The sequence below is a fragment of the Hyperolius riggenbachi genome, chromosome 4, assembly GCF_040937935.1.
Source record: "Hyperolius riggenbachi isolate aHypRig1 chromosome 4, aHypRig1.pri, whole genome shotgun sequence".
NCBI classification, from domain to species: Eukaryota; Metazoa; Chordata; class Amphibia; order Anura; family Hyperoliidae; genus Hyperolius; species Hyperolius riggenbachi.
The window spans coordinates 237947267-237973096 of NC_090649.1; the positions used below are offsets into that span (position 1 = coordinate 237947267).

Sequence of the window (25830 nt, forward strand, 5' to 3'; positions counted from 1 at the left end):
TGTGAGCAGCACTCCCAACAACAGCAACAGCCAACGCCCCACGCAAGCTATAACATCCACCCCAGCAGCCAGTGGTCAGCAGCAGCCCTCCCCGGAGGCAGGGACGGATCAAGACCAAGTTGCGCCTGGGGCAAGGTCAGGTTTTGGCGCCTAAAGGTCAGTTTTTGGCACCTAAACTGCCATTCATTTTGCCGCCTTTTTGAGAATTCAACAAACTGCGCCTGGGGCAAGATACCCCCTCGCCCCCCCCCCCCCCCTAGATCCGTCCCTGCCCGGAGGAGAACGTTGTGTCCATCGGTCCGTCGCCAGAGCGATTAATGAGGGCTGCCATTGAGGAGATGATGGGGCCTGATGTGGAGGAGGAGGTCTGGCTCAGGCCAGCATCCCAAGTTAATGTTGAGGACGATGAGGGGTCTGTGTCTGTGTCCAGGCGATTGGTGTTGGAGGACGTGGAACTGCCCGATTGCTGTTCTGTGGGCTGCTGCTTGGGTGTCAGAAAATGTTCCCACTCCAAGGACACTGCCAATACCATTCCCTTTTGGGCACTAGCAGCAGCTTGTGTTCTTTGCTGCCCTCCTGGTCCTCCTGGGTTTGCTGAAGTCAGTCTGTCGGCGTACAACTGGCTAGAGAAGGAGGAGGATGTCAATCTCCTCTCTAAAGTCTCCATCCTCAAGGGCCTGCTGGAATTGTTCCATTTTTGACCTGTCTGACACTTTCGTCAATCAGTTTTTTAACATTGTGTTTGTATAAACTGGGTATAAACCCAGTAATTGGTGTTGTCCAAATTCCAGAATAATGAATAATAATGAATAGTGAATAATGCGCGGGCCGCGTTCAATGCAGTCTAGCATGAATTGAGCCATGTGTGCCAGAGAGTCCTGCCAGACTCCTCTGTCTTCATGTTCTTGTGAGCGTTGTGATTGTTGTGATGCACCATATTCGTCACCAGCATCACTTTCTTCCTCTTCTGCTGTCCATTCCCGCTAAATTGTGGAAGTCCAACGTGCACCGCTCTGTCCCTCGGCAGTGGGGGCATCCAATTCCTGCTCCAACTCCAGCTGTTCCTCGTCCTGTTCTTTGTCATAGCTGGGACCAGCGTTTCCTGAGGCAGGTTGCCTGATGTTGGTATCATCACGCTGATCGTTTTCATCTTCAGAATCCCCCACTTGCATCATGCCAGCGCTTTCCATCTTCAACATTGATTTCTTCAGTAAACACAGCAGTGGTATTGTAATGCTGACTGTAGAGTTGTCACTGCTCAGTCACGCAACGTGGATTGCTCAAAATTTTGGAGGACTTGGCAGAGATCCAACATGGTGGCCCAATCAGATCCACAGAAGCTTGGTAGCTAGCTGCTGGAATGCGCCTCGGCACTGCGCAAAAGCGTACTAGCATGTGCAGCGTAGAATTCCAGCGCATAGGGCGGGACATCACCCAGCGAGCGATGGTGCGCAAGATTGAAGCGCTCCTGCATCTCTTGGTGAGTCCTTCAGAAGCGGTACTGGACTTTTAACAATGTTTGTTTTTTTTCCTTCAACAGAAGATCTGCCACGTTGGAGTGAGGAGGACGCCGCCGACCCCGACACCAAGCTGAACCCCGGCGAACTCCAAGCAGAGGATCTTCAGGAACCCTCAAGGCTTTGAGCAAGCTGAGGAGGATCAGCAGTCCCGACGAGACCTCTCCTCATATGCGACTGAGTGCAGTGGAGCTCCCCAGAACAACCTCTCAGTTGTCACTTTGTCACTGGTCACTTTGTCACTTGTCACTTTGTCACTTGTCACTTTGTCATTTTGTCACTTTGTCACTTGTCACTTTGTCACTTGTCACTTTGTCATTTTGTCACTTTGTCACTTTGTCACTGGTCACTTTGTCACTTTTCACTTTGTCACTTGCCACTTGGTCACTTGTCACTTGGTCACTTGGTCACTTGTCCAGATGATCTCGGTACACCTCCTGCGATTCAAATTCCTGCACACATTGCTCTGGGATTTGGGTGTGATGAATGATGCATCTAACTGGCCACCGGAGGCAATTAAGGCCTTCAAAACATTGAAAGCAGCTTTCTGTTCCGCCCCCATTTTGCGTCATGTTGAGTTGTTGACGTCATGTTCATCCTCGGCCTCGCCTTGCATTTCAGTGCGAGGTGCATTTTCCACAGAAAAAGGTTGTGAATTCGGGCACAACATTTGTGGCTGTTCCATTGACCTTTCACAGGTAGAAGATTGTGGGGGTGGGAATAGCTCCTCCGAATAGCCCATTGTGTCCTGAAAACTACTCATTGCATTGCTTTGCGCACACATTTTTTTGTCCTGATGCAAGGCCTGAGTTGCACCTGAAAGCGTGGCCTTCTCCTCCTGCGCCTCCTCCTGTTCCATCACGTCTGCTGCTGCTGGGTTAGCGTTGACGCCCGGTCCCTGTTTATTGAACCTCTTATCTTTATTACATTTATGACTGCATGGCGGTAAAAAGTATGCTATCCGCACGCTTCTTGTCCTCATGCAAGGCCTGGGTTGTTGTGTCTCAAAAAGCATGGCCTTCTCCTCCTGCGCCTGCTCCTGTTCCATCACGTGTGCTGCTGCTGCTGGGTTAGCGTTACCGGTCCCTTTTCCTGGAACCTCTTCTCTGTATTACATTTATGACTGCATGGCGACAAAAAGCATGTTACCTGTGCAAAGAAACATGACATTTTCCACATTTAAAAGACAGTTTTTCCTTTGAAACTTTACAATCAATTTTCTCAAAAACTATAAGCTCTTTTTCAAATATTTTTTTTCCTCTTGTACCCACTCCCAAGGTGCACATACCCTGCTAATTTGGGGTATGTAGCATGTAAGGAAGCTTTACAAAGCTTGAAAGTTCGGGTCCCCATTGACTTCCATTATGTTCGGAGTTCGGCGCGAACACCCGAACATCGCGGCGATGTTCGGCGAACGTTCGCGAACCTGAACATCTAGGTGTTCGCCCAACACTAACTGCAAACTGATGAAAGTGCATCAGTTTTGCATCAGTTTTGTATCAGTTTCCGTTCAGGTTTTTCCCTGACAGAAAACGTCTCTATCATTAGGAAGGAGTGGGAGGATTTTTTGGGCCAATCATAAAGCTCAGGCTATCCGTTTTCACATCCGTTTTTTGCCTGTGGAGCTGGAGATGCGTTTTCTCATTGCTTTCACTACCCCTGCGTGTATCCGTGGTCCTGATCCGTTGCGTGAAAATGCAGCAGGTCCGGACCTTCCGTTCAGGTTTTGAAAACGGATCCCCGCAAACGCAGACGGATCCGTTTTTTACTTGGGTGAGGCTGGCTGCTATTTTAAAAATTAGTATCCGGGACTCCGTTTTTCATCAGGTTTGAAAAACGCAGCCACGGATACGTTTCCGGACCTAGTGTGGACGCAGCCTCACTGTTTGTGTTATGTTTATTATGTCCAGTTGACATATACCCTTTGGTTACTTTGATCAATCTGCTTGTCTTACCGATATCCTTAAATGTCCACCTCCTGTATTACTCCTTGTATCTTGTAATGAGGTAATTGATATTCTGTTTTGTACTTTTTGCAGAATTTTTCAATAAAACCATGTTTAAAAAAAAAAAAAGTTATTAAGGAAAGGGAGGTGCTGAAGGGGGTGTGGCCAGAAAACATGCAAAAATCTGTTAACCCTTTGCACTCTCGCATGCAAATGTTCAAACAAATGCATTCACAGATTCACTCATCCAGGTACCACTGTTATCCCTACAGCTAAGTTAAAAGCTGGGGTCTTAGTTCACAGAAGAATGCATTCTTATGCTTAGTCACCTATACTGCGCAGATCTACCCAGGTAAACCTCGGTGTTCTAACTCTGGCCCTGTAACATGCATAGTGCAGACATGCAAACATTAATTGCATCAAACCTATCTAGGGATTAGGAGCACACATCCTGACGTCCTCTCCTGGGACAGATAGCGCATCTTACCAATAGCACAAGGGAGCTAACGTAATGTATCCATGTGCACCATGCACATACACCAGCATAAGCTGTGTGCATGCTGACAAACACATACAGGGGGAGGAGGGAGTGCACTGAATTAAAACCCTAGACACAGGGGTCAGTAACAAGAAAAAAAATATATATATCCAGGCACATCGCCTCTAGTTAGGACACTTATTTAATGTCCTAACTAGAGGGTTTTAATTCAGTGCAAGGGTAAAGTGCGCATTTACAGTGGCAGTAAAGCATACTTTAATTGTACTGTATGCCTCACTATATGGTAACACCACACCAATAATGTGCAATGTAGTTTTTTGGATTTGTTGCAACGTGATTGAAGAACAATGACATTGCAATGTATCATATTTTTCGGACTATAAGTTCCTCCTGACCATAAGACGCACCTTGGTTTAGAGGTCAAAAACCAGGGGAAAAAATATATACCTGGTGCATCCATGGTGAAGGGGCTTCTTGTGGATTATGTCCCCTTTGTACCTCATGCCCTCTAGTACCTCTTGTGTCCTCCTCTGTCCCCCTTGTGTCTTCCTCTCTCCCCCATGTGTCCACCTCTGTCCTCCTTGTGTCTTCCTGTATCCCCCATTTGTCCTCCTTGTGTCCTCCGTTTGTCCCCGTGTCCTCTGTATTTCCCTGGGTCCTCCTCTGCATGGAATCAGTACAGGTAATCCCCGACATTGCGGCGGGTTGGAGGTTCGTATTGGCAGGCGTTCACAAGTCTGGAACTCCCTGCATTTGGACTATAAGACGCAGTGACTTCCCCCCCCCCCCCCCATTTTTGGGGATAAAAAGTGAGTCTTATAGTCCAAAAGCACAATAATCTTCATGGTGTGAATGGCGCCTTCATCTCAACCACTATCTTTAACCACTGCTTAACCTATTATGGCCGACCTTTTCCAAAATTAACCAATAAATAACATTGATTCTTCTGACTTATTGTACAAACCTAATTTAAACCCAAACAATGCATATCATTAATCTATCTCCCTGTCTATGGTGATTTCTTGCCATTTTTCACAAGGAAAAAAAATGTATTTGTCCAGACAGCAAAAGTGGCAGATAGTACCTGTGAGGTCCTGTTCACAGCGGGTGCGGTGCAGTGTAACGGCCGCACTGTAACACGGCTTGCCTCTCTGCAGTGCAGACGTTCAGAGTACATCGGGTGTGGTATAAAGGGGTGTGGCATCCCAACGCAGTGCATTAACAGTGACATACTTTTAATTGACTGTACAGTTCACTGTATGCAACGCAACGCACAGATAATGTGCGGCACCGCTCCCATTCCTGCTGTTATAGGGAATGCAATACTTACTGCGAACGTAGCCTAAATATCTAACATCACATAGGAGCTTTTTCACTCTATGATGATGAGGCAATACTGTTTTCTACTTCAAATAAATTTGACACCCAGGTGGTATAATGTCTATCTATGTTGATTGTACCATACCCCAATTCATGAGCTAAGAAGGATAAAGCAGTAATTGCCATGATCAGATTTACTGCAGGTTAATGTCTCTGAAAAATAATAACCCATGAATACTGAGCCTTGTGGGGACCCATATTTGCAGCTGTCAGATGTTGCTCTGTTCAATACTTCATGGCTGTAGTGTTTGCTGTAATTTATGCAAAAGATTTTTATTATTAACACAGGCAACGCGTTTCGCAGGTCTCAGCCCGCTTCATCAGGCCAATAGCAGTGCCAAGTAGAAAAAATCATTTAGCAAGAGAGGCTCCCTATGCTAAATTATTTTTTCTACTTGCCACTGCTATTGGCCTGATGAAGGGGGCTGAGACCCGCAAAACGCGTTGCCTGTGCTAATAATAAAAATATTTTGTATAAATTACAGAGATTTCGTCATTGAGGTAAGCTACCTCATACTTCCTATTGTTTTAAGCTGTTTTTATTACACCAGGGCGCCTCTTTCCCCCGTTGTGCTAAGTTTCCCCCCGAACATACCCTGTCCGAGGGGTGGCGACAGACCACTAGTGGAGTCCCCGCGGTAGATCCTGTCCCCTATTTTCCACTAAGAGAGTGACCATCCCCTGGTCCTGACCAGGACCACCCCGAGTGAAGTCGGGTTTGTTGTCTCCACCTGCTTCCTGTGGTTGGTTGCCCCCAGCAACCTCCCTTTGTGAGTAGTGCCTTTAATTATTTTACTCCCATAGCGATTACTGACATATTGCACTACTGGGCTCCTGTTTGTGTCTCCTGTGTCTTTTTCTATAGGGTGTTGAACCACCCCTACCACAATTGCTGATAGGATTATTGTAATTACCAGTCACAGCAACCATGTATTACAAAGACAGTGAGGTCAGCAGCAGGGCCGGATTTCTGGCAAGGCCGCATAGGCCATGGCCTAGGGCACTAGAAATATAGGGGCGGCTCATTGAGGGGCAGTAAAGCTGTTCTATGCAGCTATCCCTATCTACAAGGACAGTTTTAACCTTAGAACTCTTTGTCCTGTACTTGTGTCATCCCAGCAAGACCTGTAAGCTCTATCCTGCAGGTACACATCAGCCTAAATGGATCCATCATTAACAAAATGACAAGCATAACATAAAAGTTCTTAAGGAAAACATAATTTATAATCTATATGCATATTACTAAAATAGCTATTGTCTGTGAAACCAATGATGGAAAGTAAGTGAATTCTCATTGGTGCCCACAGATATAACAACCATACAGACGGTATAGTCGGCCTAGGGCGGTAAAAAGTACAAATCCGGCCCTGGTCAGCAGTATCATTAGCTTGATATTTGACAGAATTTTTCAGTTTGAGAATTTTTAACCCTTGCATGAAGGACATATATATATATATATATATATATATATATATATATAATTACTATAGTGTAAGTAGTGTCGGTATGCATATTGTTCTCCCCAGTCAGCCGACTCCAGCATGGCATCACAACCGCACTTGCTCCATCAGCCCTCCTTCCCCTGCATAGCAACAGAATTGCAGGATAGTGACACATCTGTGCATTGTCGGCCCTGCAGGGGATCCGGTAACGATCACCACCGGGCAACATTCCTCATAGGTGTGTATGAGGCTTCACTCCTATGTAAATTATAGGGGAGATACATGAATGGATGCAATCTTGTGAATTGTGAAGACTAGAATATTTAACATATACTATAAGTAAATTTTAGCAGAAACACATGAATAGACACAGTCTTGTTTACTGTAAATTAACATCAGGAATACAATGGACTTGATTTCCTTGGCCAATTGATTGATTTACACAAGGTCACATTGGTGAAGGTTAGAGTATTTAACATATACTGTGCATAAGCTAAAGCTGTAAATATATGGAAATATTAGCAGAGACACATGAATAGACACAGTCCTGTTTACTGTAAATTAACATCAGAAATACAATGGACTTGATTTCCTTGGCCAATTGATTGATTTACATAGGCCTAGAACATTGGTGACCATTATGCCTGTTACACACCATGCAATTTCTGGTCAGATTTACAGGACAAAATGATAGTTTATGACAGGTTCAATCTGATTTCCGATTTATGTAAGATAACAACAGACTGCTTAAAGTGGACCTGAACTCAGAACTCCTATTTTCTCTAAAAGATACATAACAACATAATAACCTTTAAGCAAAAAACATTTCTTTGTTACAACTGATACAAATCCTAAAATAAATCTGCACAGTCTCTATTTCCTGATTCATAGAAGCAGACATATTGTTTACAGGCTGTACTTTCAAATTGGCTTATCTGCTTATCTGCCATAGGCAGTCATGTGACACAGGGGAAGGATCAACTAGTGATTAGACACAGGTGAGGGGGAATTTAACAGGTTAAACTCTAAATACATACAGGGTGAATTCTCCTTGTGTCCTGTGCAAGAGTTCATGTCCACTTTAAGGGCCCGTTTTTACAGCACCCCACCGCTATGCAATACAAGTCTATGTAGACATTACGGCACGTCGCGAGGGAAGTGGCGTTTTAGCCGCATCCCTGATGCAGGTCAAGAACTACGTTAATGCTGTGGTGCAGCATCTAGTTGCGGTGATCTGCGTCGGCCTGGAAGTCATTGTGGCACGCATGCGTGGAAGTGTGTTTAAACAATACACTTCTGCATACCTCAAGCAGGAAGTGAGGGCAAGCGTGCGTCACGCGCGTGTCACTCCCTGCTTGTCTGGTGGCCAGACAGGGAATACCGTGTAATAGCGCGGTGTTCCCTGAAGGCATGTTTTTGACGGTGTAATGCGGTGCATCAGGCGCAAAGCACCGCATCGCTGACACTGATTTCTGTTGTGAAACCAGCCTCAAGGTTAGAAAATTGATGTCTGATTGTTTGATTTCTGATGTCTGATTTTGTTTTTGATTTTGTTTCACAATAAATCTAGTCTTGGATTTATTATTACATGTAAAAAGTTCTTACAGTGTGTACTTGCACGGGACTCTGCTCAGAAAATTCACTTGACTTTTGGGGCCTATTCACTTTGGGGCGATTCACAGGTGTTTACTGTGGATTGACGAATTGCCAGTGATCGCTAGTGCTTTTAAAATCATTAGGGTAATGTAAAGTATATAGCAGTAATCTCACTTCTGCGAACGATGGCGATTCATGGTAAACGCAAACACAGTGCATGCAGCACTTTTTTGTGATTCTTCAGCAATCACGACTGCAATGTTAATAACCATGAATTGCGATGGCTCAAAAATCGCAAAAATGTACATTAAAAAATACACATTTATTGTGAGAAAATCGCCACTACAAAATGCTGCGATTTCCAGTGTGAATGGGCCCTCAGGTACACACTAGATTAAAGCCTGTTTTATGTTATCTATGTTATCTATAGATCCGTTCAGACATGTCCATTTACAACTTATCTGTTGTCTCCATTGCAGTTGTCACATCTTGCATGACTTTTCCGGACAATGAATATACTATGTCTAACAAAACTAATGACATATTTTCTCACTAGTGCTTTTAATAGGGATCAGGCATAACAAAAATATCCAATATCCACCCCAGACCCTTTCACATCAGGTCTTCCTTGCTGTCCATGGTCAAACTGTATGCTACAACAAACACCAATGGATACAAAAGGTCTATTGTTATACCAAGCAGGTCTGTTAAAATGGACAGTGGAACTGCTGTAGCTGTACATGTTGCCAATCCAGCATAGTGTGGACCATTGGCGTCACTAGGTCAGTTGATATTAGGCTCCTAACCCAAACCAAAGCTTGAGTGCAATATAAGTCAGCGCTGTGTAATATGTTGGCGCTTTATAAATACAATAAATAATAATAATTATTTTGGAATGTTCTGAATTACTATATTAGGAATGACTGCAGTATAGACACACTGCTTGGCTATAGCTGAGCAGCCTGTTCTATGGAGGGGGATGGGAGCAACAAGCAGCAGGCGAGCAAGTAGCAGTTGCAGCGGGAAGAACAATATGTATATTGTCTTTAAAAATGCTCTAACAATGGAAATCCAGTATTTGTATGTAGCTGGGACTGAAGAGGACATACATAATTATTTTGATTATTTTATTGCCCCCAAAATTGGAAATTTCATTAAAATGTTTTAAAAGCACTATTTATGTAAAACAAATAAAAAAATCGTGTGAATTAGAACTGGTTATCTGATTCACAAACTAAAGGTGCCCATACATCTAGCAATAATGGACAGATTCGACCAAGAGACAGATCTCTCTCTGATCGAAAATGATTAGAGAGAGCTCTCAGCTGCCCATACACCACAAGCTGATTCCCAAATGATTTCAGCATGAGATCTTTCAGGAATTGGCCACGTCCGCCGCATCTGCTGCCTCGCTGCTGCCCCCCTAGTGCAGTGATAGGCAAACTTGGCTCTCCAGCAGTGTTTCTCAACATTTTATTGGTATGTACCCCTATTAAAACCCTGTACTCACCAAGTACCCCCTAGCATAGTTAACATTATCACAGGTACCCCTTGACAAATATATATTTAATCCTAGTACATGAAACTTGGTTCCTAAACCATTTCCAAGCATTTACTATTGCTTTTAATTAGCTAAAATACAAATCTGGTGTTGTTTAAATAAGATTTATAATTGTCTTAAACTCTAAATTTGTTGTTCTTGGTTAGGTATATCACACCTGAGTACTCCCTGGAACCATCAGAAGTACCCCCTCGGGTACGCGTACCACACGTTGAGAACCTAGGTGTTCAGGAACTACAAGTCCCACAATGCATTGCAGGAGTCTGACAGCCACAGTCATGATTCATAAAGGCAAATGCATTGTGGGACTTGTAGTTCCTTAACAGCTGGAGAGCCAAGTTTGCCTATCACTGCCCTAGTGTATAACTGGCCCCCCCATGTGTGCATTTATACAATAGCGCTATACACGCCGCCAGTGTATAGCATGTGGCACGTGTGACGTCAGACAAATGCCATGTACTATACACCGGCACCGTGTAAAGCGCTAATGGAGGAGCGCGATTCAGAAAATGGATGGGCACGGCTCAGTTGGCGACATTAGACAGTTAATGTATAAATGCACACACGGGGGGGCACATTTATACACTAGGGGGGACAGTGATTATCCCGATATCGCTCGCCATTACCACCGCACACCCGATCGACAACGACAACTGAACATCTTGTAGCATGTCCAATCAATAGATGCAACCAATCTTCGACCCAAAATTGGTTGCATTGATGACCGAACTTGCTCTTGGTGGCACCCATTTTCATCCAATTTTATAATAATTGTTGAATTGGATGGTCAATCGGCCACCAAGTTGAGAGATGTATGGCCACCTTAAAGGGAAGATCCGCGCTGCCCACAAAAAAACAAACTGCACTTACCTGGGGCTTCTTCCAGCTCCTGGCAGTCGATCGATGCCCTCGCCGCAGCTCCTTTCACTTCCGGGGTCCAGCGGTGAAGAAGCCGACCTCGCCAGGTCGGCTTCCGGGTCGGCTTCCTGTGCGCTCCACGGCGCGGGTCACGTGGGGTACGTGACGTCATCGGGTCTCTACTGCGAAGGAGCTGGAAGAAGCCCCAGGTAAGTGCAGTTTGTTTTTTTGGGGCAGCACGGATCTTCCCTTTAAGGCCCTGTTTCCACTTGTGACGGCATCCGTCTCTGAGGCAGACATCGGCTATGCACTAGGTTTTTATCCCCGGACGTGAATTTGGAAGCAGCCTATTAGGCTGCAATTCCCCACCTGGATTCAGGCGTAGGGAAAAGCTGTGAATCATCCCCAGTGGAAACAAGCCTTAATAATCAGGAAGCATCAGTGTTACTATAAGGTACAAATTATTAATATTTGTTTATGTGGGGCTTCCTTCAGGGACACTTTTCTTGTATCTTCTCACAGTGTGCACATCTGAAACAGCTATTCCAGTAACACTGGCACAAAATCTGTTTGTAATGATATTTTGGCAAGACATCAAATGCTATCTTGGCATAGCGCCTTTATTGCATGAGAAGTTTGTGCTTTTAATGCAGAGCTTAAAAGCTGTCGGCCAGTTTTACTAAAGGGAAAAGTTGCCTAAAATAAAATGTTGGTCCATAAATTCTACTTTGATTTACTATTAAAACTTGTTGTGAAGCCAGTATTTCATAACTGAACATTCCTATTGTATACAAAATAATATATTTTTCTTGCTGGAGTGGAAATAAGGATACTTAGCATGCAAACCCAAATCTTATTTTGAACCACATGTTCCTTGATGTGCCTGATCCTGTACTACTGACATCAGTTTCTTTTCCTTGTGACACCCGGGGGCCACACCACACTGCCAAAAACAGGCCTTCTGTTATTACCACGTTAGTATGCGGCCAAGCAGGATGTGATGCTCAATTCCTGTTGGCCAATCGATGACGTGCGTGGAGGCGTATTGCTAAAATACGCTTCCATGCATGCGCGACAGGAAGAACTGTGTTACACGTGTGTTACCATAACCTTACATGACTTCCGGTCAGAGGCAGGTCGCCGCAGGAGCCGCACGATAACGTAGATATGTCTGCGCATTAGATAGGGCACTTCAGGAGCAGCGTACCGCAAAGAGGGGAGTGTGAACTACCCCATAGGCTGTGGTAAATTTACAGCACCGCGCTGCCCCAGTGTGAAAGGGCTCCCGGGCTTTAGTTGTGTATGAGTCACACCCCTCCAACAAGCATGCAGCCAGTGGAGTCAGGCCAGAGACAAAGCATCTTATCGGCATGCCTATTCTGGGCCAGAGACCTGAAGTATTACAGGCAGAACATTGTGGAGAATGATGGTAGCCTCTGTATTCCTTTAAAGTCGCCTCTAAAGCCTTGTATACACATAAGAGGCATGTTGCCTGGCCATGATCCCTCAGGTAACATTGCAGGGCCAAGGCTGTACTGATGCACTTTCACTATAGCGACATGTGCATTGAAATTACGCAATTTAAATAAGTTTTTCCAATTAAAAAACAATATAATGCTACCCATTTTAATTAGAACTTTACTAAAAAGCTATCAGTTACGATAATGGTCTTTTAAGGACTATCTCAGCTGAGAAGCTTGATTGCTTTGTTCCCTTCCTGAACCTGCCTGCCAGAAACTTCTCTATTGTGTGCCGTGCCATCATCCCTCCTCCACTCCCCATAGCAACAGAATGCATCATTAGCCTACAGGCTAGCAACACGTCTGTACAGTATCAGACTGGAGCTGTAGCCTGTGGGATTGAGTTCATGTATGTGTGTACAAGGCTTAAAACATCAGCGATGCATGAGTGCATTGTTCCATTCCTCAACCTGCCTCATTGAAGCAACTTCATTGTGTGCAGCACCATCATCCCTCCTCCCCTCCCCGTAGAAACGGATGGCATCTGTACAGCACTCAGCCCCTGAACTATTGCGCAAAGGATTGAGTCCTGACCCTTGTGTGGAACAAGAGTATTATCTTTAGAGTTCCTGTTTTTCAAATGGATAAAGAATATTTCTTAATGTCCTGTGGACCACAGGAATATTGCAAACTGGTGTATACACTATTCCAATACCATACTAGCTGTTTAATCAAACTATATTACCAGTTCTCATTAATGTCAATTATAGTCATTTAGAACATTTACAAATGTCCAAGTAGTAATGTACTCATTAAAATTCCTCTTCAAGCCCTTCTAGAGTTCACACGATTTTAATGTCAAGCATGTAATTGGAAAAAAGAATAATGTACATTTCTAGGGTTATAATAACAGCTGCAGCAAAAGGGGAATCACCACTAATCAGATTTAAGCGCTGTTCATTTCAATGTATCAAAGACTGCTGTGAAAACTTCCCATCTAAGATAGTAGTCAGACTATAGCCTTTGCAAGGTTTTTTTTTTTCTCTCTCTCTAATGTCAGGAATTAAGAGCTTTGATGCCCAGTTACAACTATGAAGTGTAGATGTAGGATGTTTGGTTGAAGATCTCTGTACTATTCTGCTGCCAATAGTGTTTGGTGAATTTACTACTCAACAACGATTTCAGGTATAACATTTTTAGATGAAAAGAATAGTGAACATACTGAAGTTATTTCTGCATGAGAACGTATGATAAGTAAATAAATCAGCTGCCTGCTGTAAAACTAACATGCATGTTTAATAATGGATATGGCCTTTTTTTAAAAGAGTTTTATTTTATTTCAAAGTTTATTATATAGTAAATTTGCCATTAAAATTGAATTATTATTTATATCAAATCTATGGATCACTCATTCAATTTCTATCTGTAATACTGACCCTGACCCCCCCCAGGCCAAGGAGACCATCTGTCATTTAATAACATCTGGCGGGGGTGGGTAAGAAGTTGGGGACTTCATGGCCCTGGGCCCCAGAAGCTGCTCCACAAGTAGTGACACCTCTACTGCATTATTCTATGATGCACGTTTATAGATACTTACTTCAAGTGCAAAGATTCATGTTTAAGCAAGAGAAAAGCATCATAAGGTCTTCCTATACTGATTAGAAGCTCATAATTTACATCAGAATAACACAATGCTAGACCCGATCTGAAATCATGCAACTTTCTTTTCACAGCCAGAAATTAAGCTTCAAGGAACGAGTGCGCATGGCAAGCCCAAGAGGGCAAAGTATAAAAAGCAGACAATCTACAGCAGGGGATCGACGTTCTCCCAGTGCTGATGGGACCTCAGAAGCAAGCCCAACAAAGGTACAAAAAAGTTGGAGCTTCAATGACAGAACACGTTTCCGCCCTTCACTAAGACTCAAGAGCTCACAGCCCAAACCGGTGACTGATAGTAAGTGCTTTTCTTAAATATTAGATCCTGAAGATTATGTTATCATGCAAGTCTTCACACTTCTTTAGATTAAATATATTAAACAATTTGCCAACTTTTTAACTGAACAAAACCTTTATCAACATTCAATGTAAAATGAGAATCCTGAAATTCTGATCACATGACCAGCAGCCCTGAACTAGGAAATTCACTTTCAGGCTCTGTGGGCGGGGCTGCTACTGCTGCCAGAATGGTATATCTCACTGTTTTATATTGCAGAGCAGGAGACACAGACTGATTCTCTTGGAGAAGCGACAGACAGTTTGCGGTGCAGGAAGTAACCCGTATTAGTATCACAGCTTCTGGACTGATATTTTCAATCAGTAGACACTGTGAGCTCTTTCTAAGGGCTTTTTGTTTAAATGCTCCCATTGACTTATATTAAAATTGCAGTAAATTCACCGTAATTATTTATAAATTAGGATCGCTGTAATTTTACCACAATTTTAATGTTAGTCACTGGGAGCATTTTTTTTTTAAATAATGGTCAGAAAGAGCTGAGGGTCAGAAAAGCTCTCAGAAAGCGTTCACAGTGTATCTACACTGTAGATACACTGTGAACGCTTTCTGAGAGCTTTTCTGTCCCTCAGCTCTACAGCCTCAAAGTTATTTATTTGACATCACTTAATCAAGGGTATTGTACACAGACAAAAACAAGGTCTACAACTGAGTGCCTACACAGATCTAGGAAACATTTGTACCTGGGCGGAGCTTCTAGCACAGGGTGCCTGTGCTGGCACATCTGAGAGTTTAATGCTAGGTACACACTATACAATTTTCTACTCACCAGACCGATTATTTCCAACATGTTCAATCTGGATTTTGAACGATTTTTCGATTCTCCAATAGTTTTTATTAATCTTTTTTTATTATTTTTTTTTAATCAATTATCTTTCAGTTCTATGAAAATTGATTTAAAAAAAAAATTAAAAAAAAATGGGAAAATAGAAAAATTCCTCGAAATTCAGATCCAAAATGTTGGACATAATCTATCTGGCAGGTAAATCTGTCAGTAAATTGTATGGTTTGTACTTAGCATCAGCGACTGCTTGTTGTACACAAGGAGAAGAGGATTTAAGTACAGGATGGCTTAAAGTGTAAGTCTTTATACACACATTATAAGGACTGTTGCACAGCAGGAATCGGTGTTAGTGTGGATTTGAGGCTGTACATATGTGTTGCTAGCCTCCAGGCTAGTGACACATTATGTTCCCATGCGCGCGGAGTGGGGTGGGGGTGAGGGCCAATGGAGAGGCTCATGGCAGAGTGGTACAGATTGGGTGGGTGAGAACAATTCCCTTGGCCAGTGACACATGATGTTACTATGCGGGGGAGGAGGGAGAGGGCTAACAGAGAGGCTCATGGCGGAATGGTACAGGGTAGGAGCACAAGAACAATGCCCTTGGACAGCTACTTATCAAAAGGAAGCTTTTGACGAATACCCTCTGTTTCAAGAAGGCAACATTATATTTAGCATTGCTTTTTAATACAGGGCTTTTTGGCATCTTTAAACACAGGTGTCACACTCAAGGCCCGCGGGCTGAGTGCAGCTCTTCTTGCCATTTATGTGGCCCTCAAGAGCTTCAAATATTGATGAAGTGGGGTGAAGTGGGGTACAGCAATAACCCACTGGACCCCTCCACAAGATGAACACCTCCCCCCCCCCCCCCCCCAGGATCCAAGCAGCATTGGGGCAGGTAAATATTAAAGTGTGGGGGGCTAGCTCTCCATGCTTACTATAGTTATGCCACTTAGTATGAGACTGTTCAATAGTTGTTAAATCTTAATAAACAATTTAGCCCAAGACTATAACCTGGTACACACTCCATGTTACCCAATCTGCTCATAGTATTCAATAACTGTTGAACCCCATACTACATGGTGGTGGTAGAATTGGTCAGTGATTGAATAATCATAGTTAAAGTGTGTCCCAGGCTTTAGACTAGGTTTTTGGCCCCTTACGTGATTGAGTTTGATACCCCTGCTTTAAAGTAAATCTGAAAGTTTAAAATTATAAGAAAACAGATACTTATTATCGGAGGGGGAAGTCTCTGGATCCTAATGAGGCTTCCCTATATTCCACACGCAGCCTGATCCATTGCTGGCACCCCCAAACATAAACCATAATAACAACATTCACCGCTGCACATAGTTGTATTAGTGGCTTGCCGCTCGGGTCCCGGTGGAAATAGCCAAGCCTGATGTGGTCCACTCTACTGTGCATGCGCAGGCGGCTTGCACCTGCGCAGTGAAGCGGACTCCATCGTGCTTGGCTATTTCTGCCAGAGCCCAAGTGGAATGAAGCTAGTGCACATGCGCGCATCAGTGACAATCGCCGACGAGGGGTCTTTCAGGTTTCCCAGCGCTGGATGGCCTCTGCTGAGGAGAACGGGGGAAGTCTCTTTAGGATCCAGAGGCTTTCCCCTCCTGAGGTAAGTGTCCCCAGGGGCACTTTTTCCCTTCAGGTGTACTTTAAGCTCTTTATACCTTCCAGGTTGTTCTGGGTCACCATGAGCCTTCTGGATATTCCAAAAGGCTACACAGAAGGAGGCTGCACATACTGTATACTACATGACTGCACATAAAAGGGGGTGGCTTACACAAGAAAGAGAATCAGCAGGAGCATCGTACCACTTTGACCTCTGCCATCCTCAACCCAAGTAAATATACAAGTGGTAATACATTATAATTCAGTTTCACAGGCAAAGGCAGAAATTATTATTATGTTAATACAACTGTAGACAGGCTGAGCACACAATCTATCATAATGCTGGGAAGACTCTCCAAGGAAACTGTATACATATAAGATTACATTAAGACATTTTGCCAAGTAACACAAAGGAAGCTGGAAAGGAAAACATGCTATATTCAACTAGTAAACAGATGGTATCGTAAATACTGATAAAATGACACCACTACAAGCAAGATTAGGCTGGTGTAACAGTCCCCGCTTGCAAAGTGTGTTGTCAAGAAACACTGGGAAACATTACTGAATAAGGCAATGCTGGTAAAACGCAGATGCCAAAGGCATATATAAATTCTCCATGGCACATAAAATATAGCCCCAGTGTATTTTCTTTCTAGCTCATACAGAACTAATTAATTACAGTGCATAGAAAGTTCACTGGAGAAATCCTTCGTCTCTTATTTTTAAAGGAGAAGGTAGAGACATTCATGACTACTCACAAAACCTCATATAGATGCTTTACAGCAATATCCAAACTGTCATTTACTCAGTGTATGTAGGGTGAGTATAAACATGAGACAACTATGGAAACCCCTAGATAAAGCCCAAATCAACAAATCACAGCAACAATCCTGAATTCAGTCACTCAGTCACTGGCACCACAAGGAAATATTTTATATGTTGGGAAATAAACACAGAGGTGACCAAGCAACTAAATTCACTGGCTCTCCATTAGCAATACTGTCTCATTCTTTTGATTTTATTACAGTTGTCTCTGTGTAGCTGGCTCCATGCTTTTTGCTACTGCGCATGTGCGCAGCACGGACCCAGCCTCACACAAGACAAAGTAGTACAGAATACCATCAGAGAAAACACTACCCTGTTATTATGGATGTATACAAAGCCCATATATTCCATGGGGCTGTACAGAGTAATATACAACCATGGGTAGGGTAGGGTACATACAAATACAGACAATGGTATACACGAAATATATAGATTGGTACATAATTCAGAATTAGTAGATGGCATAGTAATCACAGTGATCAATGTAACATGATTTACAAAGTGTACAGCAACTTCCAAGACACAAAACGGAGAGAGAACCCTGGCCTTGCAAGCTTACAATCTAAAGGAATCTTAAAGGGGAACTTTAACCACGGATTGAACTTCATCCCAATCGGTAGCTGATACCCGTTTCCCATGATAAATCTTTACCTTTTCTCGAATAGATCATCAGGGAGTCTGTATAGCTGATATTGTGGTGAAACTCCTCCCACCGTGTGATGTTGGGAACGTAGGTCCTGATTGTTTCCTGTCTGTGAACCTTGTTGCATTGTGGGAAGTAACAGCTGTTTCCAACTGTCAGGTAGCCAGTATTTCCCTCCGTGCATATGTATATCTATAAAAAAAAAACAACTTTTAGCCTATTGCAATGCTAGTGGTCGTGGTTATAAACAATGGCAGTTGGTGCTGTCTAGTTTTTTTCTTGTCTGCCAGTAGTAAACATGATGACTCACAGGCTCATTGTGAATAAAACAACATGAACAAATTACATGGTGACTATTAATCTCTCTTCTATTTTTTAACTTCTCACTTTGCAATGTATTGTTTTATTTTTCTCCCCTTTTCGCAAAAGTTCCTCTTTAAGGGCCTGTTTCCATTACATGTGGTGCATTGCGTGCGGAGCAATCTGAGAATCTGCAGCATGCTGCAGATTCTCGCACAGCCGCATCCGCCTGCCGTCCCCTCCATATACTTCCGCCTCTCCCGATGTGGAAGTGACACGAATGACAGCGGAAGTGATGCGATGAGGCTAGGTAGCTGCATTCACATCACTATTACAATGGAAAAGGGCCCTAAAGGAGTACTGTAAGGGGGTGGGGAAAAAGAGTTGAACTTGCCTGGGGATTCTAACTGCGCAGTACGCGAGGACACGGCAGCGCAAACGCAGTGGTTTGTGACTTTAAAGTTGCAAATTCTGGAAGTGAATCAGTGGTGGGGACCTGAGCATTGGTGAGTGGCTGCGCGGGCACAGGATGTCTGCGGGGGGACCGTTAGAAGCCCCAGGTAAGTTCAACTCTTTTCCCCCCGACCCCTTACAGTACTCCTTTAAGATTAGCAGTGTGCTGTAAAGCTTGACAGCTGGAATTCAGGTTTCATCACTTTAAAGAGACTCTGTAACATCAAAATGATCCCCTGGGGGGTACTCACCTCGGGTGGGGGAAGCCTCCGGATCCTAATGAGGCTTCCCACGCTGTCCTCTGTCCCACGGGGGTCTCGCTGCAGCCCTCCGAACAGCTGGCGACAGACCCGACTGTCAGTTCAATATTTACCTTTGCAGGCTCCAGTGGGGCGCTGTGGCTGCTCTCGGCTCCGAACTACACAGAAATACCCGATCTCAGTCAGGTCCGCTCTACTGCGCAGGCGCCGGAAACTTGCGCCTGCGCAGTAGAGCAGACCCGACGGCGATCAGGTATTTCCGCCTACTTCGGAGCAGACAGCCGTCAGAGCGCCTGCGCAGGAGTCAGGAAGGTAAATATTGACGTCATCTTTCTCGGAGGGCTGCAGCGAGACCCCTGAGGGACGGAGGACGGCGTGGGAAGCCTCATTAGGATCCGGAGGCTTCCCCCACCCGAGGTGAGTACCCCCCAGGGGATCTTTTGACGTTACAAATCCTCTTTAAATAAAACCTATAGTTAGAGGGATATAGATAGTGTCTTCTTAATTCACTTTTAAGACAATAATGTTACTTACCTGGTTGTCCTACGGATATGTTGCTTCTAGTAGACTGAGCAGGGCCAGGTTTCTGGATAGGCCACAAAGGCTCAGACCTATGGAACTGGGCTTACTTCATATCGAAGTGATAGATGCAAATTGAAAAGAGAGACACGCTCTCTTTGCAATAGACAGCCAATCTCCTTCCTGCCCATGACGCTTTGTGTCCCCTTCCTCCACACTACTGTTGATGTGTTTGAGTTCTTCCGATCAGAGCCTGAACATGCACACTGCAGCAGGAGGTGTTACCTCACCCTTGTTGCTGTCTCTGGCTGCTGTACTCCAAGTCCTGCCAGAAAAAGGAAGTATTGGAGCGCTAGAATGTGAGGTGGAGCGCAGAGGCCAGCGGTGGAGACAAGGGTAAGTTAACACCCCCTGGCATGGTGCACATGTGTGATTAACCAGGCTATGATGGAAGAACCTTAACAACTTTAATAGCAATACTAAAATCTACTATTTATTTTTTTCCTACTAATGTCTAATTGTTTTCATATTTATATTAACAGCAGATTTTTATTTAGATGTTATGATGTTACTTAACATAACAACTAAAGTCCTTAGCTGGTTGAAAACAAACAAATCAAAAACCCTTTCAATATAATTTAGCCAGGGGTGTAGCAATAGGGGTTGCCGAGGTTTCGACCGCATCAGGGCCCTTGGGCCTCATAGGCCCTCTCTCAACTACAATATTAGCTCTCTATTGGTCCTGTGCTCATAATAATCACTTCTATAGATACTTTGAATAGTGGTAATCATTAACAAACTGTTCCCCAACCCCTGTAGTTGTCATTGGCAGGTTTTGGTGTGCCGTATCACTTGTTATGTATAGAGTGCATGGGAGGGCCCCATTGTAAAACTTGCATGGGGGCCCACAGCTTCTTAGCTACATCACTGAATGTAGCTTCATTCATTTGATGAATACACAGTGTGCAATATTAGTAGAAACCATAAAAGGATGAAGCTTAGAATTCCCATATGCACTTTCTCAATTTTAGTCCGATTTTATCTTTGTAGTTGATGTCAACCTTGGAACAGAGGAAGTACATGATGACAAAGTGTGTCATTGCGATGTGTCCGTGGAAGATCTAACCCCACCTCTTAAAACTGTCATCCGAGCAGTCAGGTTAGTAAAAAGTGGACATTTTTTCAACATTGCTTTTCTAATAAATGGAAGTAAATCAGCTGCCTTTTTAAATGCTAGTGTAATAAATCATCTTAAACATTACTTGCAGAAAAGAAGTTAGCTGTGTACGGAACAGCATTGATAGAAGTTAACCTTTACAATGTTGTGCCTTTTAGCTTAATCACTATTAAAGTTCATCTAGTATGCAGAAGAATAAATGCTGATCTTCAAATCCACTAATCTTTAAAGTGGATACATGCAGGAAGAATGTTTTTTTTCCAAAATTGAGCAGAAAAACTTGCTTATGGGTAGTTAAAGTGAGATAAATACAGGTGCAGCTATAACCATATTCCATTTTAATAAACACTAAGTACCTGGCTGTCACAGTGAGACAGGAGTCTTCACATACACAGTCATACATCCGTACAGTCAAATCAAATCAAAGATAGCTTTATTGGCATGACCAAGCTTCAATACAGGCATTGCCAAATTGCCAAAGCAGGGAGAATGGGGGACATGGTATAGGATTGGGGTAGGGGTGCAGTGAGTTAGCAGTTTATAGACATTCTTTTTTTGGGGGGGGGGGGGGGAGGGAGTTTACAGTCTTATGGCGGATTGATCCATTTCATCAGGGGAATATGGACATGTGGGCAATGACAGCTCCATGCAATCTTTTATTTCTGTGCAACTTCTTGTCCCAAGGAATCCATCTGTCTTTCTCACAAACACAGTGTACATCATGTGTACGATTGATCAATATTCACTAGTACGGTATGTCTCTCAACAACTGTTCAAAGATCCAGTTTTCCTTTGTTTTTCAATCAGTCTTCAGCCAAATTTACATCTACTTCTCAGACAATCTGAACATTTTACTGAATCATTGTTTGGATTGGATGTGAATAATAGCCTGTGTGCCTTGTACGCCTGTGTCTGAGAAGATCAGTACAACAGCCAGGCTAACCGCATTTTTAAAGACAAATGCATGAGCTCATTCTATGTGTCAAGAAGCTTGCAAAGAGAATAAAGATAGGGACACCAAGAGGCAAATATAGTGTAGTATGTACTGGTAATATGGGATGAAGTTGGTAAATACAAATATACTCACAAAGCAGGGTTACCTCAAAAACAACCACTGTAAAGCCGCATCTACACGCGTAGATGCGGCTGCGATGTTCCTTATCAATCGAGCCGCTGATGCGGCTCGATTGATAAGATCCGACAGGACGGATCTTGCTTCTGCCGATTCCCTGCTCACTCCCCGCGAGGGGACAATGGCAGGGAATCGAGCGGAAGATAAGCGGCGCCGGCGGGGATGAGTGGGGAATCGAATGCGGCGAGCGGGGACGCGGCGGGCACGCGGAAGAGGCGATCCAGCGGCTAATCGAGCCGCCGGATCGCAGCTTCATCTACCCGTGTAGATGGAGCTTAGCAGCAGGTGGAGAGATTAGACCTCATCCCATTCAGGATTAGGAAAGTCGCTCTCTGTAGGTATGACACCGCTTCATCAGGCAATAGGTAGGAGTAGGTACAGTGCAGGTCTGTAGCTGGGCCAATCGCATCTCACAGCTACAGTACCTTCTGTGAAAATAACTTTTCAGCACTTTGCAAGTGAATAAGTTATCCTAAGTTTTCTCTTATGTGTGAAGAGAAAACTTAGGAGAAAAAAAGGGCCTGAGCCAATTCACTTTTTTATCCTACATTTTTTTTCCCTAAGAGACAATTTTCATCTCCTGTTTAAAATAACTTTTCAGCGCTCTGCAATTGAAAAAGTACCAAAAAGTAGGTGAAAAAGTACTGTCAAAATAATTGAGTGTATATTCTTGCTTGCTGGTAGCTTAAAAGACATTTTATTGATAAGATGTGAAAAATCACTTAGGAGAAAACTTAAGAGAAAAAGTGAATTGGATCGGGGCCCAAAGTGAATTTAATAAGGATCCATAAGTTTCATAAATGAAAAACAGTAACATGAGATGGGATATAACTGTTATCATTATGAATGTCCTGTATTTATACAGCAGTCATGTTCTGAATTACTGCACAAAAGATCATTTTGTATAAAATCAGATGTCATATCAGAAACATCCCTCCTATTTCCACTGACAAGGGTTGACATTATTTTCTGTTTATAACTGATGAACCATATAGTGAATAATCACTTTTCATCAGTTGCCTCCAACATTTCCAGTCTATCCACTTTTGACTGTTTTTGAGCATTTAATTGATCATAACTGGGATAGATTTTAAAAAAATCTGTGTGAATGGGTGGGGGAGGAGCAGTGATAGATTGATGGTTGCATAGCGCTGTACTGCATCGAGCGGTCAGGCATTTGCAGTTCAACCAATGCATCCTGTATATTAAAGGTGTCCATTAACGATACAATATTTTCACTGAATGCGATCTTTCGATGCGATTTGAATGATCAAATTGTATAGAAAATGTGCCATTTATGAAGGCAATAATCAATAAGGAATGATTCTTTGGTCAATTGCTAAATAGGATAAAATCGATAATTATCAATAATTACCTTCAGATTATTTTCGATCGTAAAAATCGCATCGAAAGATCGCATTTAGTGAAAAAGATTGTACTGTTAATGAACATCTTTAAATTGGTGCCTGTAGTTGTAAAATGAAACTATGGGGTGTATGTAATAAACTGCCTTAGGCAGGGAACACACTTGCAAGGCTGTTTTCCCCAGTGATTCGCAGATTTCCATCGAGTTTTGTGTTCGCGCTTAACGTGAACATTTTTCTACGATCGTTTGCGCAAACTATACTGGCATATACTGTATGCGAACGCCCATGTTGTGCTGGAAAAAACAAAAAACTGTGTAGTTTAAAAACACGTGGAAATAAGGAAACGCAAAACGTGAACGGTTGTGGCGAGCATTTCCTGTGCAAAGCTATTGAATTCAATAGCCTATAGAATTGTGAGCAAAACACGAACAAACGCGTCTAGTGTGTTCCCTGCCTCAAACAGAAATATGTGCGTAAAGTTTTAGGAGTAGAGGCTAATGCATTCTGCTCTACTCAACGTGCGGTAAGACTTTATACACATTGTTCTACTTAGCACAGTTTATTGCACACACCCCTATGTTCCTTATCAGACAGATATTTTTCTCTTGTAACATGTTACTTAAACTTCAAAAATATGTTTGAAATTAACTTGAATCAGCCTTTTTGTTGCCATATTAGTTGTCTGGCTGACATTTTCCTCTTAGTTTCAAAAGTGTTTGAGTCACTTTTTCCAATTATCTCCCTCTTCCCCAAATTAAACTAATGTTGCACCCCCACGCCATACTAAACTCTAGGGGTCTTCACCAGAGCTGGGACAAGGTCCTCCAGCACCCAAGGCTGAGACACCAAAGTGCGCCCCTCCATCCCTCCCACCCCAGCCGTCACACACGGATTGCTGTTAGACTAAGAGGGCCACCGGGCCCACAACCTCCCCAACACCTTAATATCTAGTTATCTGGCTTGCAGTCACTGCTATGTATCCCCTTTTCTTATTTCTTTCTGCTTCATACACAATTAGGAATGACAGCTGAATGAATTGTGCGCCCCCTCCTACACTGCGCCCTGAGGCTGGAGCCTCTCCAGCCTATGCCTCGGCCCGGCCCTGGTCTTCACGTTCATGGTCTCCATTTGGCCAGACAGAGATTCTTTGGCTCCTAGCAGCGATATCTCAGATCCTCTGCCTCCAGATCCCCCTACACCACCTCCAAACAGCCCCCATGTTGCAGAACCCCCATTTCATCACATCACCACACTCACATCTCCCTATTGTAACAGCTGGCTATAACAGTCATGCCTTTGCTTCAATCCTTGGGAGAGAATGAGTTGTGTGAGCATCCCCACCAAACCAACTTGGAGAAGACCAAAACAGTGTCAGTTCTAGAGTTGGGCTTTAAATAATTTAAAAGCAAAAATTGGACAAGCACCATCATACCTGAACAATAATACTAGGCTAACCAACCATTTCATTATTGTATTGTGCCATGATGTATCATTTTATGGTTTTAAATATTGTTATGGATCAATAAAGGTTATTTTGTACTTTTCCATACATATTGTGGTGCGGTTTTTTGCAGGGCCATATCTTTTTCTTCATTTTGAGCATTGGGCTTTAAATAAGTCCATTCACTACATGTACTCTTGACGACGCTCCACTTAAGGAGCGAAACGATCGTAGAGTTGGCACTCTGTTCACCACTTTTGTCTCACTGTACACAATTCGATATGGTATACCACCCAGCTACCTTCTATGAAGAGTTATTTTTGACCCCTATGGGGTCTTGATTGTTCTGATCTATTAATATCAGAGGCAGGTTTTTTTTTTATGTTTTAAACCCTTCCAATGGGCAGGTGTGTCCCCTACATTCAACAGCCACCAATCATCTTGGGATAAGCAACAGTTCATCTGGTCTGTTTTGGTGCAAACACTTGCAAGATAGCTACACCCCATGGAAATTAATGGGGGGGGGGAGGGTCAGCAAAGACCCTTGCTACAGTTTTGCAGTCAATTGATGGTACACTTTGCTGTTAACTTAACCCATGACTGTTGTGTTCGACAAACTTTATTTTTAAGTAAACCCTCTTATGAATTGAGAATATATACAGTGTTTCTAATCATAAAGGGGAACAAGACCCCATTGCCTCATGGGTATAGAGGGCACCAATCAGAGGATCTCTCGGTTATGTATACATGAGGTGCTTCCTCTAAAGTATGCCTCTCTAAAGTATGCTTATGTATTATATTTAGATATGACACTAAATGACTATTTTCAGATTTGTTCTCATAATACTAGTCATGTTCTTAGGTTCTTTTACATTATATGTCTTTGATGCCTACTTGTATACTTATGGCAATGTTACCTGTCTCTGTTCATGCTTTAAAAATTTCAATAAAAATATATTCTTCAAAAAAATAAATAAAGGGGAACAAGGAGACCGACATATATCTCTGTGTATACTGTATATTATGTACATAT

General features: G+C 43.2%; 1 protein-coding gene across 2 annotated transcripts in view; it reads left to right on the forward strand.

Annotated features, from left to right (window-relative positions):
- KCNQ5 (potassium voltage-gated channel subfamily Q member 5) overlaps positions 1-25830 on the forward strand; it is a 745242-nt gene that overhangs the window by 701641 nt on the left and 17771 nt on the right. For both annotated transcript variants that reach the window (XM_068281488.1, XM_068281487.1), the window contains exons 10-11: positions 13993-14213; positions 20731-20839. In XM_068281488.1, the coding sequence (XP_068137589.1) occupies positions 13993-14213; positions 20731-20839 (330 nt within the window). The remainder of the gene's footprint in view (positions 1-13992; positions 14214-20730; positions 20840-25830) is intronic.